This window comes from Mytilus galloprovincialis, chromosome 12 (assembly GCF_965363235.1).
Source record: "Mytilus galloprovincialis chromosome 12, xbMytGall1.hap1.1, whole genome shotgun sequence".
In the NCBI taxonomy this organism is placed as follows: domain Eukaryota; kingdom Metazoa; phylum Mollusca; class Bivalvia; order Mytilida; family Mytilidae; genus Mytilus; species Mytilus galloprovincialis.
In genome coordinates, this window is record NC_134849.1 from 63,441,831 (window position 1) to 63,457,787 (window position 15,957).

At 32.4% G+C, this 15,957-nt stretch overlaps 1 protein-coding gene across 1 annotated transcript; it reads left to right on the top strand.

Annotated features, from left to right (window-relative positions):
• The first annotated feature begins 34 nt into the window (after window positions 1–34).
• LOC143054524 (ras-related protein Rab-20-like) lies at window positions 35–14,194 on the top strand. Its single transcript, XM_076227548.1, has 5 exons — window positions 35–167; window positions 1,433–1,526; window positions 3,855–3,911; window positions 10,040–10,152; window positions 13,218–14,194. Exons 1-5 carry the CDS (start codon window positions 139–141, stop codon window positions 13,573–13,575), a joined length of 651 nt encoding a protein of 216 aa, XP_076083663.1. The 5' UTR covers window positions 35–138; the 3' UTR covers window positions 13,576–14,194.
• The last annotated feature ends 1,763 nt before the right edge of the window (window positions 14,195–15,957 follow it).

A 15,957-nucleotide genomic window follows, 5' to 3' on the forward strand; every position in this document is an offset into this window, starting at 1 on the left:
GTGGTATTTAACTTAACCAGATCGCAATCAATAAAAACTTCCGGTTTAGTTTCCCAGCTGGGTGTGATGATTCAAAGATTCTTGATTATGACACCCACGTCTATAAATATAAACTGACACCCCAAAGTGAAAGGGAAAATGGCAACCCCAGAAATAAAGAAGAAAGCGTAAGTTTTTCTTATCACACAACAATTCGCCGTATTCAAAATAAAAGACAACTTAAAAAACAAACAACATGAAATTGAAGTTGCATCAACTTCAGTTTGATAAGATCAGATAATTCTATGAAAGGCTTGACAATTAGAATTCTAAGAATAATAAAGATTTCATATCTGCAAAAAAATTACATGCTTTATCAATCTATATTCGTATATATGTGATGATGGATATTCAGCATGCTGTAAATAAGTTAATAGTTGCATGTGTAGTGATCTTACGGTATCTCGAATGACCGAATAACACTGTTAATATCTGAATAACACTTGTAATGACCGAATGACACTTGAAATTTTAATATTAGCCCATATTGGTGACTTTTTAAACATTGATCATTAAATAATGATATATTATCGATGTATTTTATAACTTATAAATGATTTACAGAAAGCAGATAAGTTCGTACAAAACTTTTTAAATTTAGCGTGTACATCCAATATGGTGACCACGGAAATCACAATGGCCGCCATGTTCGATTTACTCGCTAAATTTAAAATGATCTTTATGAACTTATCTGCTTTCTGTAAATCATTTTAAGATATAAAATACATCAACAATATATTATTATTTAATAATCAAAGTTTAAAAGTTACCAATATGTGCTAATAATATTAAGATTTAAAGTGTTATTCGGTCATTACAAGTGTTATTCGGATAATAACAGTGTTATTCGGTCATTCGTGTTACCCGTGATCTTATTTCACTGGCTATGACACTAACAGTATCAGTAACAACAACTGTAACAGCAGAGATTCTACATGTACATACAAAATCATATTTGTCTCCCTGGGGACTGGAACCTGAGACCTCTGTGTTACAAGGCAACTCATATGCTGACTAAGCCATTTACAATTTAGCATACATAAAGAAGGGCTGTCTTAGCTCGACTGCTTACGACTGACTAAGTCATGTATCTACCACATTTAGAAAATGAGAGAAGCAATGCAATCCACTCTCAATTACAAGAAGCTTATTGTTAACTTGAACACTTATTAGATATACTATATGTAGGTTGGGTTGGAATTTAATAAATTACAATGATTGAGAAGCTTTTATATTTCCTTACAACATGTACAAACAGAATGTGATCAAAACAGTCAGCTGATTTTACAGAGTTATTTCCCTGTATACAATGTGTTATGTACCACCTTAACATGCTTTAATAAGAAACCAAAAAGTCTTATAAATAATTGCTATTTCAATATTTGAATTGCAGAGACCTTAAGGTTATCATCCTTGGAGAATACAGTGTTGGGAAGACCTGTTTTGTTAACCGTTATATAGAAGGGAAGTTTGGTAAAACAGAAGCGGTATGTTTTAAGGTCGTTTTTATTGTATCAAAGAAGAAAATGCAACTTGAGCATGTGTATGTTGTGATGGCTACTGATTACTGTATAACAGTCAGGGGTGCTACTTGAACAAGTGATTACATTATCACCTATTTCAGTGATTGTTTAATTTCAGTTATCACCTATTTAAGTGATTTTGGTGTTTTCTTTCATCTTCAAATGCTAATTTCATTGATTTTCCATACTTTCACAAACTTTTCTATAATTGTCCTACATAAATCAATTATCCCTTTATCTTTGGATATCAATTTCACCAGTGGGCAGTAAGTTAGTGCCTAAAGCTTTTAAAAGTACCCTTGGGAATTGTTCTGTAATCAAATATTCATTAACTACTCTTACTTTCAGTCAAAGGTCAACAATATTAGGTGACCTGATTGGTTTTCTTTAGAATTAGAATGATTTATTTTAAGGTTATGTCCTGATCTACAAATTATTCCAGGCTTATCAAGTAAATGACAATTTCTGCATGTACATAGTTGTTTTTTCAATGTAATTCTGGTCTTTTTACAAATAAAAAAATCAAGCTTGTGGGGAAAATATCCAAAAAATGTTATAAACACTTATTGTAGTGATTACATTTTAACTTTTCAAATTACTTGTTTCATTGATTTTGAAAAGTCTGTGTGAAAATTTTAAATATTTCCCAGCCAAAATCACTAAAGAAGTGATTTTGAAATCACTTGTTTAAGTAGTACCCCTGACTGTATAATGCATTGTAATGGCACCTCTGTTAAAATTTTCAATCAAACACATTATTTTGTGGAAATTATGCATTCATGCAATAGATAAACATTTAGAATGGAAATGGGGAATGTGTCAAAGAGACAAACCCGACCATAGAACAGTCAACAGCCGAACTAACATTACATGTATGTGTTGCAATATATATTTTGCAATTAAGTATTAGTAATGTTTTGAAACTTTCAAATCAATCAGTTTATAGTGTAAGCACCTTGTTAGGCAACTTGGTTAAAGAATCTTTATATTGTAGTAACATTATGTTAGGCAACTTGGGTTCTTTATATTGTAAGAACACCATGTGCATGATGTTTGGCAAATTAGACTCTTTATATTGTATGAACACCATGTTAGGCAACTTGGGCTCTTTATATTGTATGAACACCATTTTCATGATGTTTGGCAACTTGGACTCTTTATATTGTATGAACACCATGTTAGGCAACTTGGGCTCTTTATATTGTATGAACACCATTTTCATGATGTTTGGCAACTTGGACTCTTTATATTGTATGAACACCATGTTAGGCAACTTGGGCTCTTTATATTGTATGAACACCATTTTCATGATGTTTGGCAACTTGGACTCTTTATATTGTATGAAAACCATGTTAGGCAACTTGGGCTCTTTATATTGTATGAACACCATGTTAGGCAACTTGGGCTCTTTCTATTGTATGAAAACCATGTTAGGCAACTTGGGTTCTTTATATTGTATGAACACCATGTTCATGATGTTTGGCAAATTGGACTCTTTATATTGTATGAACACCATGTTAGGCAACTTGGGCTCTTTATATTGTATGAACACCATGTTAGGCAACTTGGGCTCTTTCTATTGTATGAAAACCATGTTACGCAACTTGTTTTATATTGTATGAAAACCATGTTAGGCAACTTGGGCTCTTTCTATTGTATTAAAACCATGTTATGCAACTTGCTTTATATTGTATGAAAACCATGTTAGGCAACTTGGACTCTTTCTATTGTATGACCATTATGTTAGACAATTAGGTTCTGCATATTGTATGAAATACAACAATGTATAAATATACCATTGATTTTTAACAGTTATATGAAAGAAAGCAGATGTGTTATGATTGCCAACGAGACAACTTTCCACCAAAGACCAAAATTAGATAAAAGTCAACAAATATATACCGGTAGGTCACTGTATAGCCTTCAACAATGAGCAAAATCCATACCACATATATAGTAAGCTATAAAAGCCCCGAAATGACAAATGTAAAACAATTCAAACCAGAAAACTGACAGCTCAATTTATGATCATGACAATAAACAAAAAAACAAATATTATTGACAGAAACAAATAACAACTGGTCACTGAACTACTGGCTCCTTACTGGTACCCTATAGGTCTACAAGTACCTTCTTTTGTTGATTTGCGTACCAGCTTGAACATATCTATGCATATTCATGATATTCTACATCATTCATGTTTATGGTTGTGAATTACAATTACTTTACATTATCAAAGTTCTTGTCTTGCAATTAGTGACTTTTGTTATTTTATGTCATGTCTTTTTTTAGACCATTGGAGCAGCTTTCTTTTTAAAACAATGGGGACCATATAATGTTGCTGTTTGGGTAAGTCTAATTTCTATTTAAGACAAGAAATTTTAATCTTTTTTATATGAAAATATACATGATATACATACATGTACCCTTACAACATGAACAAAGTTCTTGGACATGATGAAGCTGGATTTTGTCTAGCTTGATAATTAGGTTAAATATCCAATGCTGACTCAAAATTTATCAGATTAGAGGGAGTCCTGATCGGGGCTTAAAAACATGAAATCCAGAGGTCCCAAATGTAAAGAAATTTAAATCCCTACATCCAGAAATTCAGAAAAAGATTGCTAGATCACGAAACAATCAATCCCGAAATACCGAGCTTAAAAACACCAGATCCTGGAGTCCTGATAAAGGTCTGACCCCTCAGAGTAGGCTTAAATAACAGATTGAAATATGAATCTCTGTTGATTGATTAAATAAAAGATTAGAGCCTAGACATGCTAGATGGTTTTTTTTTATTTATGTATTTTTTTTTTTATTTCTAGGCTATTTTTCTAAGACTATTCTTTATAAAATTTGCCTGTTATTCTCACACCCCATTGTTCTTTATTTCTCTATTTTTTATGCCTATTTTTGTCGAGCCTGCAACTTTTGTTGAAGAAAGCTCGACATAGGGATAGTGATCCGGCGGCGGCGGCGTTAGCTAACTTCTTAAAAGCTTCATATTTTAGAAGGTAGAAGACCTGGATGCTTCATACTTTGTATATAGATGCCTCATGTTACAAACTTTCCGTCAGTCACATGACCAATGTCCTTGACCTCATATTCATGGTTCAGTGACTACTTGAAAAAAAAGTTAAGATTTTTTGTAATGTTAAATTCTCTCTTATTATAAGTTATTGGATAACTATATTTGGTATGTGCGTACCTTGCAAGGTCCTCATGCCTGTCAGACAGTTTTCACTTGACCTCAACCTCATTTCATGGATCAGTGAACAAGGTTAAGTTTTGGTGGTCAAGTCCATATCTCAGATACTATAAGCAATAGATCTAGTATATTCGGTGTATGGAAGCACTGTAAGGTGTACATGTCCATATGGCAGGTGTCATCTGACCTTGACCTCATTTTCATGGTTCAGTGGTTATAGTTAAGTTTTTGTGTTTTGGTCTGTTTTTCTTTTACTATATGCAATAGGTCTACTATATTTGGTGTATGGACTGATTGTAAGGTGTACATGTCTAGCTGACAGTTGTCATCTGACCTTGACCTCATTTTCATGGTTCAGTGGTCAAAGTTAAGTTTTTATACGACCGCAAATTTTGAAAAAATTTTCGTCGTATATTGCTATCACGTTGGCATCAGCGTCGTCGTCGTCGTCGTCGTCGTCCGGCGTCCGAATACTTTTAGTTTTCGCACTCTAACTTTAGTAAAAGTGAATAGAAATCTATGAAATTTTAACACAAGGTTTATTACCATAAAAGGAAGGTTGGTATTGATTTTGGGAGTTTTGGTACCAACATTTTAGGAATAAGGGGCCAAAAAGGGCCCAAATAAGCATTTTCTTGGTTTTCGCACCATAACTTTAGTTTAAGTTAATAGAAATCTATGAAATTTTGACACAAGGTTTATGACCACAAAAGAAAGATTGGGATTGATTTTGGGAGTTTTGGTTTCAATAGTTTAGGAATAAGGGGCCAATAAAGGGCCCAAATAAGCATTTTTCTTGGTTTTTGCACAATAACCTTAGGTTAAGTAAATGGAAATCTATGAAATTTAAACACAATGTTTATGACCACAAAAGGAAGGTTGGTATTGATTTTGGGAGTTTAGGACCCAACAGATTAGGAATTAGGGGCCAAAAAGGGACCCAAATAAGCATTTTTCTTGGTTTTCGCACTATAATGTTAGTATAAGTAAATACAAATCTATGAAATTTAAACACAAGGCTTATGACCATAAAAGGAAGGTTGGTATTGATTTTGGGAGTTTTGGTCCCAACAGTTTAGGAAAAAGGGGCCCAAAGGGTCCAAAATTAAACTTTGTTTGATTTCATCAAAATTGAATAATTGGGGTTCTTTGATATGCCGAATCTAACTGTATATGTAGATTCTCAACTTTTGGTCCCGTTTTCAAATTGGTCTACATTAAGGTCCAAAGGGTCCAAAATTAAACTTAGTTTGATTTTGACAAAAAATGAATCGGTTGGGTTCTTTGATATGTTGAATCTAAAAATGTACTTAGATTCTTGATTATTGAAGTTTTTTTGGTCCAGTTTTCAAATTGGTCTACATTAAGGTCCAAAGGGTCCAAAATTAAACTTTGTTTGATTTCATCAAAAATTGAATCCTTGGGGTTCTTTGATATGCCAAATCTAACTGTGTATGTAGATTCTTCATTTTTGGTCCTGTTTTCAAATTTCAAATTCTACATTAAAGTCCAAAGGGTCCAAAATTAAACTAAGTTTGATTTTAACAAAAATTGAATTCTTGGGCCTCTTTGATATGATGAATCTAAACATGTACTTAGATTTTTGATTATGGGCCCAGTTTTCAAGTTGGTCCAAATCAGGATCTAAAACTATTATATTAAGTATTGTGCAATAGCAAGTCTTTTCAATTGCACAGTATTGTGCAATGGCAAGAAATATCTAATTGCACAATATTGTGAAATAGCAAATTTTTTTTTAATTAGAGTTATCTTTCTTTGTCCAGAATAGTAAGCAAGAAATATCCTATTTGTGCAATAGCAAGAATTTTTTTTAATTGGAGTTATCTTTCTTTGTCCAGAATCAACTTAAATCTTTGTTATATACAATATACAATGTATATACACTTTTTACTACCAACTGATAAATTTAAATAATCTTTACCATTCAGTGATAACAAGCAGTTTTTTTACATCTTAATATTTTATGATGTATTTAAATGAGTAGTTATTGTTGCAAACTCCATTAGAAATTTGAATTGATATCAGTTTTGAAAAAGGGAAACGGGGATGTGAAAAAAAGGGGGGGGGGGGTTAAATTTTTCTCATTTCAGATTTCATAAATAAAAAGAAAATTTCTTCAAACATTTTTTTGAGAGGATTAATATTCAACAGCATAGTGATTTGCTCAAAGGCAAAAAAAACCTTTTAAGTTCATTAGACCACATTCATTCTGTGTCAGAAACCTATGCTGTGTCAACTATTTAATTTTAAATTTAAAAAGTTTGAAGAAGAAATCTTTAATTGATTTGTAAAATCTTGGCATTTGTTTTGTGTAAAAAAAAAACATGTAATGTCAAAAATTTGATCACAATCCAAATTCAGAGCTGTATCATGCTTGAATGTTTTGTCCATACTTGCCCCAACTGTTCAGGGTTCGACCTCTGCGGTCGTATAAAGCTGCGCCCTGCGGAGCACCTGGTTGAGTTTTGGTCTATTTTTCTAATACTTTATGCATTAGTCAACTATAATTGGTGTATGGAAATATTTTATGATCTATATGTCTGTTACGCAGGTTTTATTTGACCTTGACCTCATTTTCACGGCCCATTGCTAAGTGTAAAGTGTTTGTGTTTTGGTATGTTTTTCTTAATTTATAAACAATAGGTCAACTATATTTGTTGTATTGAAGAATTGTTAGCTGTACATGTCTGCCTGGCATGGTTCATTTGACCTTGAACTCATTTTCATGGTTCATTGATCAATGTTTCGTTTTCTTTGGTTAATGTTGAGTTTATGTGACAGTTGTAATAAAGCTTTATATTTAGGTCTATCAACATTATATCAATGATTAGTTAAGTAGGCGAGACATTTCAGCGTGTGCACTCTTGTTCTCTATTCTTTTCAATGTTCTTTATTCTATTTTGAATATCCCTTCCCCTTCCAAACATCCATATAGTAATATCCCATCCCCTTCCAAACACCCATATAGCAATATCCCAGCCCCTTCCAAACACCCATATAGCAATATCCCAGCCCCTTCCAAACACCCATATAGTAATATCCCAGCCCCTTCCAAACACCCATATAGTAATATCCCAGCCCCTTCCAAACACCCATATAGCAATATCCCATCCCCTTCCAAACACCCATATAGCAATATCCCAGCCCCTTCCAAACACCCATATAGCAATATCCCAGCCCCTTCCAAACACCCATATAGCAATATTCCATCCCCTTCCAAACATCCATATAGTAATATCCCATCCCCTTCTTAACACCCATATAGCAATATCCCTTCCCCTTCCAAACACCCATATAGCAATATCCCAGCCCCTTCCAAACACCCATATAGCAATATCCCAGCCCCTTCCAAACATCCATATAGTAATATCCCATCCCCTTCCAAACATCCATATAGTAATATCCCATCCCCTTCCTAACACCCATATAGCAATATCCCAGCCCCTTCCAAACACCCATATAGCAATATCCCAGCCCCTTCCAAACACCCATATAGCAATATCCCAGCCCCTTCCAAACACCCATATAGCAATATCCCATCCCCTTCCAAACATCCATATAGTAATATCCCATCCCCTTCCTAACACCCATATAGCAATATCCCTTCCCCTTCCAAACACCCATATAGCAATATCCCAGCCCCTTCCAAACACCCATATAGCAATATCCCAGCCCCTTCCAAACACCCATATATCAATATCCCATCCCCTTCCAAACATCCATATAGTAATATCCCATCCCCTTCCTAACACCCATATAGCAATATCCCATCCCCTTCCAAACACCCATCATTGCCCATATAGCAATATCCCATCCCCTTCCAAACACCCATATAGCAATATCCCATCCCCTTCCAAACACCCATATAGCAATATCCCATCCCCTTCCAAACACCCATATAGCAATATCCCATCCCCTTCCAAACACCCATATAGCAATATCCCATCCCCTTCCAAACACCGATATAGCAATATCCCATCCCCTTCCAAACACCCATATAGCAATATCCCATCCCCTTCCAAACACCCATATAGCAATATCCCATCCCCTTCCTAACACCCATATAGCAATATCCCATCCCCTTCCAAACACCCATATAGATTTGCAACTACAAAAAATATATATATTTTAACTAGTTAGTAAATACCGGTAGTTATCAAAGGTACCAGAATTATAACTTAGTACGCCAGACGCGTGTTTCGTCTATATGATGACTCATCAGTGACGCTCATATCAAAATATTTATAAAGCCAAACAAGAACAAAGTTGAAGAGCATTGAGGATCCAAAATTCCAAAAAGAGGTGCCAAATACGGCTAAGGTAATCTATGCCTGGGATAAGAAAATCCTTAGTTTTTCGTAAAATTCAAAGTAACACTGTTTAGAATATGCATCTGAGAATAAGGAGATTTGGTATCTAGATTAGATGCTAATGAGACAGCTATCAACCAAAATTTGAATGAAGTAAATATAAGCAATTATAGGCAACCGTACAGCCTTCAACAACCTCATACAGTAAAGTCTACTTCAAAAGTTGCTACATGAGAAATATGAAACAATTCAATTAACATGATTAATTACTGCCTGTATTAATTCTTATCATATGATATCTTTCGATTTCAAGATGAATTAAAAAATAAACAGCTAAATTTTGCTCACATGAATTTTGCGTGAATCTCATTTTAAGTTAAGTTCATGTGAATTTCACGTTCAATTTTCAGGTGAAATTATTTCACTTGAATTTCACATAAAATATTTCAATTAAAACATTTCATGTGAAAAAATAAAAATGGTGTCTAAGTCATGTAAGTTAAAAGAAATAATCAAAAATCAAAAATTTTGTCAACCTGTATTACCTTGTATCATATGTATCATATATTCCATAGAAATCTTTATTTTATTTTTAAAAAATCTATTTTTTACGTGAATATTTCACGCTGAATTCATGTGAAAGTTTTCATATATTTTATTCACGTTAAATCGTTCTGATAATTTTAGAAACATAATTAGTCCCTGGATCATTTGTATTCTATATTTAAAGCTACAATAAGATTAAATCACTTCTTCTAGTGATTAATTTGTTCTACTTAAATAGGTGATTATTAAAGAAAGACAACTCTTACTTTCAACTTTTATGGAAATAATGTTACTTAAACCAGTGATTTAGAAAATCACTCATTTAAGTAAGTCCCCTGACTGTAAATTCATGTGACCAAAATTGCCTGCATAGTTTTACCCTTGTTTTGTAGGACACTGCTGGAGATGAGAGATTCTCTGGGCTATCATCATTTTATTGTAGAAATGCTGGGGCAGCTATCCTAGCATTTGACTTATGTATTGAAAACACCTTTGAAACTCTAAAGTGAGTATCTATACAAATAAATGTACGAGTCAAAATCATAATGAGTCAATTTTCATGTTGTTTCGTCAAATAATATTTAAGACATATATGCATAAAATAACTTATTTATTTTTATTTCAAAGCTGTTGCATGAATGTGATCATTTATCATTTATGCAAATACTTTTAAACAAAAATTTCTGTCTTATCTCTGCCCTAAAAATCTTTTTTCACTTATCAGCTTTGAGAAACTTAATCATGTATTGCTTACACTAATAAGTGACAAAGCAGTCAAACTTGAAAGCATTTTTAAAAACAGTGATATATACCTGTGTTGTGATAAGGAACATTGCAGCTGTCTAAAAGACAGTTACAGCTATTATCCTTATGCATGTACTTTAAAGGTTTGGGTGGCTTGCTTGCTTTGTTTGTATAAATGATTGCTCGAATGTTTAACCCCACCACATTATTTATATAAATGATTGCTCAAGTATTGTATTGTGTCTTAAGCTTGTATAATGATACTTGATGCTTGATCAAACATTTACACGAACAAAGCAAGCAAAACAACCAAACCTTCCAACAACATGCAGTAAGACAATAGCTGTAAAGCTTGTTGGTTGAGCAGTGGAAGATGAAAAGGGATACTCAAACTCAATTAGTTGAAAACAAACTGACAATGCCTTGTCAAAAAATAATGAAAAGGATCAAAGACTAAAAACGAAATAAAATCACAACATAGCAAAATAAAGACTTTGCAACACAAACCAGTTACTATTTCTATAACAGGGTACTATTTCTATAACAGGGTACTTACTGTAAACCAACTTATTTTCCCTGATACTTTATTTAGCGTTTGATCCTTTCTAGTATATTTCCCGGCTATTTGGTTTTGTGTTTTCCAGTTTACTTTGTGTAGTGAAATGAGGACAGATTGGAAATTTGCATATTCGCAACAATTTATTTGTGTGATATTTTTCTACTCACAGAAATCGTGAAAATAAGTCACTTGTCAAGTTGTGAAAATAACTTGGTTTCCAGCAGTCAGGGGACTTACTGAAATAGGTGATTTTTAAATCACTTATTTGTGAGTAGCAAAATCGAGGTTTTGTCACAAATTGGAATTTTGTATTTTTTTCCAAATTTTAAACACATAGGTTTAAATAATATCTTTTAATTAGTAAAATTTAAAAAAAATAAACTTTTTGCTTCTTTTAAGTAGAAAGGTTTCTGCCTTTGATGCTATTATTTAGCTGAAAATTCTATTTTAGTTGAAAAAATGCTATAATAATGGCTTTACATAATGAACTGATACTTTCTTAAAAGATTTTTCCCAGCAGTGGGAGTATTTTTCCTGTGAAGTTCAAGGTTTCATCTTTCAAATTATGTAATAAAATTCTACTGTTCGCGATAAAAATCTCACTGTTCGGGGGTGTTGAAATTAGTAGGGATTATTAAAAGAATGATACTTAAAGAAGTGATTTTTGGGAAGGAAATTGAGGTCTGATACTTAAACAAGTGATTTTTATGTCATTATCCTAGATTCAGTACAAGGTCATCACCTGAAATGACCTGGTCATCCTAGACAACACAGATGTTGGTTCTGATAAGTTTAGAAACATAATTAGTCCCTGGATCATTAGTATTCTATATTTAAAGCTACAATAATAAAATTAAATCACTTCTTCTAGTGATTAATTTGTACTACTTAAATAGGTGATTATTAAAGAAAGACAACTAACTTTCAACCTTTATGGAAATAATGTTACTTAAATCAGTGATTTAGAAAATCACTTATTTAAGTAAGTCCCCCGACTGTCCAGTATTTAATTAGAAATTTTGTAGTTAGCCTTCTTCATATCATTTTTAGAGCTAAACAAGTAACCCTGTGCTAGGGAAAACCGTCAATCGAAAAAAGATGGCCTTAATTTATTTCTTTATTAATGAAATATTCTATAGGTTATGTTCAGTGTTCATGGTGTCATTCTTTCATGGCAAATATTGATTTTAAACAAGAATGTGTCCACAGTACACGGATGCCCCACTCGCACTATCATTTTCTATGTTTAGTAGACCGGGAAATTGGAATAAATTCTCTAATTTGGCATTAAAATTAGAATGATCTTATCAAAGGGAACATGTATACTAAGTTTCAAGTTGATTGGACTTCTACTTTATCAAAAACTACCTTGACCAAAAACTTTAACCTGAAATTTGCACTATAATTTTCTATGTTCAGTGAACCGTAAAATTGGGGTCAAAACTATAATTTGGCATTTGAATTAGAAAGATCATATCATAGGGCACATGTATACTAAGTTTCAAGTTGATTGGACTTCAACTTCATCAAAAACTACCTTGACCAAAAACTTTAACCTGAAGCGGGACAGACGGACGAACGAACGAACAGACAGACAGACAGACAGACAGACAGACGGACGGACGGACGAACGGAGGCACAGACCAGAAAACATAATGCCCCTCTACTATCGTAGGTGGGGCATAAAAAACAAATTCATCCAGCAAACATAAATGTTTTGGTAATCTGGGGTAATCATTTAAACAGCAATCAAGACAATGTTTTTAAATTCAATTGTTAAAATGACATAAAGAAATTTATTAGGAATACTCAGGCAACACTTTTTAGAATGAGATAAAGATAAAAAAGAAAGATTTCATGAAATGCAATCAAACCTTACGGGACTGACTTGATATTTGAATCTTCCAAGGCTTATCATTACATTTTTAATACAAACAATGTACATTGATCATAACATTCTATACATCCTATTCATGAACATTTCCAGAAATTTGATGATGTATTATATGCTCAGATATTCAAGGCAAAAAAGGAGGTTACACTTGTCACGTAAATTACATAACTTTTGCAAGGTGCATGAATCTATCTTGTATCTGTTCTAAAAATATGAATGATGTCATTAATAAAAAAAATGGAGTTATCTTTCTTTGTCTAGAATTGCTGTTAAAACAACTACAACTAATGCAATATTTAATTTTACTTCCCACTGATAAATTGAAGCAATCTTTACCATTCAATGCTTACAAGCACTTTTATTATATTTTCAGATCCAGATTTGTGCCTCTAGTTGATCAAGCAACAGAAGATAATTGTTTGAAAGTTATCGTAGGAACTAAATTAGACTTACTAGAACCTAGTAAACGTAAAGTAACAGTTGACGAAGCCAGAAAATTTTCAAGGGAGATAAATCCTAATATTGAGTACGCCAAATTAAAACATGATCCATATTTTGAAACCTCTAGTCTTCAAGGAATAAATGTGGACGAGGTGTTTGAATATATTTTTGGACATTGCCTGCCATTGTCAGATGTAGAACGTATAAAAATGAAAAATAAAACTCGTGGGACGGTAGACTTAGGAGAAAGTACAGCAATGACACCAGAGAAAAAAGGAGGATGTTGTTGATATACATATTGTTTGTGTTATGCAATTTTTATATATGCTGTGGATTCATTATTTTTAGTCGGAGACCAATTTTGGTGGATTAAGTGGGTACAGGCGCTAGGTGAACCATGAATATAAATGTTCAACAAATATACAATTTTTTTAAGGCTTGTATAGGTAGTACATGTGAAGACTTTGGAAAAGTCAGGCAAATATCCAACATGCAAGGTTTAATCTTAATCCATGAGAATTGGTACTCACGAAAATAAAGAAATCCACATTATATCATTATCTGTATTAAGGACCAAAAAGTGACAGGTTCTCCCAGTATTTTCATAAAACACGATGGATTTAAAAATAACACTGTTTTCTATAAATTTATATCACCCCATTTATAGTAAACTTCATTGTAAATTCTATTCATGTACCACCATGGTACTATAAGAGCCCAGTGGTGGACACAGCGTGTTTTTTCTGTGATTCTTTTGAAATGTTTTCAAAATGATTAGAATCAATTTTTATGCTAAATTCATTTGTGTGAGGATTATATTTTTATGATATTCCCCCTCCCCTACCCCATCCCCTGTATCTTTAGGCAGGGGAGGAGTGTTGTATAAAACACAAACGTACGAAATGAAAAAGAAAACATTTTTATATTTATGAGATGATAAACCAATTTTATAACTCTTTCTTGTTTTGTTTTTTTTAACATTTAGAAAGTTACCTTAAGGTGGTACATGTCATTACAGGGAGATAACTCAGTAAAAATCAAAAGAACGTTTTAATTGCATCCTATTGTGAATGCAATATTAAGCTTCTCAATGATCAAAATAAGTGTTTGTCAAACTGATATATATCCAATGAAATGTGCCATTCAAGTTTTTTGGAAAGGGTCAAAGTGGATATTTTATGAAAATTTTATAGAAATTAAATGAGCTAAATTAATTTTGGTCAAGGTGTTTGGTACCACCTTAAGAAAATGTTTTAAATGTAAAAATGTGTACATACAATGTATATTTTATCCTTTAATATTCAGAAGTATACCTGGTTTATTTATGTCACCATTGTACAAAAGCATCATTTAAAATATCAGGTTGTTAAAATTAAAATCATGAAAATCAACTATCATGTCTATTACTTCTAAACTTTAATTTTTTGGGAAAGTTTAGAACTGCCTCTTTGTTTAGTGATTTCACTATTTTCTAGAGATATGATTAAAAGCCAGATACATTGTATAGGCATATTTCTGGTAGAAGACCCTATCCATGTTAACTGTAAAGATTTTGCGTTCCTGATTTTAAAATTCCTGATATCAATGATATTACTGGGAGATACCTGTACAATAACAGCTAGACATATGAATCAGACTTTAATGTTATTTTTAAACTTTACATTGCCAATTGTTTACTTTGTGTGGTAGTCACTCATTTTGAACATTTTTTGTCACATTTAATTATTTTTCTTTCCAATTGTCATAGACTGAATTTTGTAAGTCTATTATATATTATTTTTTAGCAGTGTTGTGGTGCATAATAGCTTATGGTTGATTTTCTATCCAATATTGCTTATTTTCATTTTTCCTTATTTTTTACTGATAGAATTAATTTGGACTGTAACTTCAGAGTTAATTTGTATCACTACAGGGAGATAACTCTATAATAATCAACAAAAGGTTTTTATCATTCAGAATATAAAGCTTCACAACAATCAAGATAATTGTTTGTCAAACTTAGGCCAGGGTTTTTTAATTTGTTGGTTTACAGATCTGTCGACCCTATTTTTCCGATTTGCAGAATAAAAATTAAATTCACATTTCATGCTATTTTCAAATATATTATCCTAGAAAAATTTATAAAATATTTATTTTTATGAAATGAAATGCATTAAACACAATGAACACTACACAGAGTTGATGATAACACTTTGTGTTTTGAAAAATAAAACTTCAAAACTAGGTTAATGTATCTAAAAAATAGAGAAATCAATCATTACTGACCTTGAAACGTCGTTTGGGCAAATAATTTTACGGAATGAAAAATTGTGTTTAAAACCCATTATTACTATAAGTTCGTTTTCCATATTTGTCATCATTCCGTGAGATGCATTATCTCTTAGAAAAATGGAAAATGGACTTGTCAAAACATGGAAGACGTCAAGTTAAAGTACTAAATATAAATAAATCATTTGAATTTTCTGGTTTCATAGATAATAAAAAAAATTGGTCCAATCGGATATAAAAAAGGGAAATGCATGACAACTGAAAAACCTGATATGCTCGTGTTTTCTAGTGGGCAAGTCTATTACGTTTTTGACACGAATCACCGAATATTGAAATTTATTTTCATACAACTTGTTTGCAATGTTTTTATGTCCCATCTACGATAGTAGAGGGGCATTATGTTT

What these genes read in the sequence shown, in the direction of transcription:
- LOC143054524 (XM_076227548.1), top strand. Translation starts at nt 139, where the DNA reads ATGGCAACCCCAGAAATAAAGAAGAAAGC. An exon ending in CCAGAAATAAAGAAGAAAGC is followed by an intron (nt 168 to 1,432) that starts GTAAGTTTTTCT and finishes TTTGAATTGCAG; the next exon opens with AGACCTTAAGGTTATCATCC. An exon ending in AGTTTGGTAAAACAGAAGCG is followed by an intron (nt 1,527 to 3,854) that starts GTATGTTTTAAG and finishes GTCTTTTTTTAG; the next exon opens with ACCATTGGAGCAGCTTTCTT.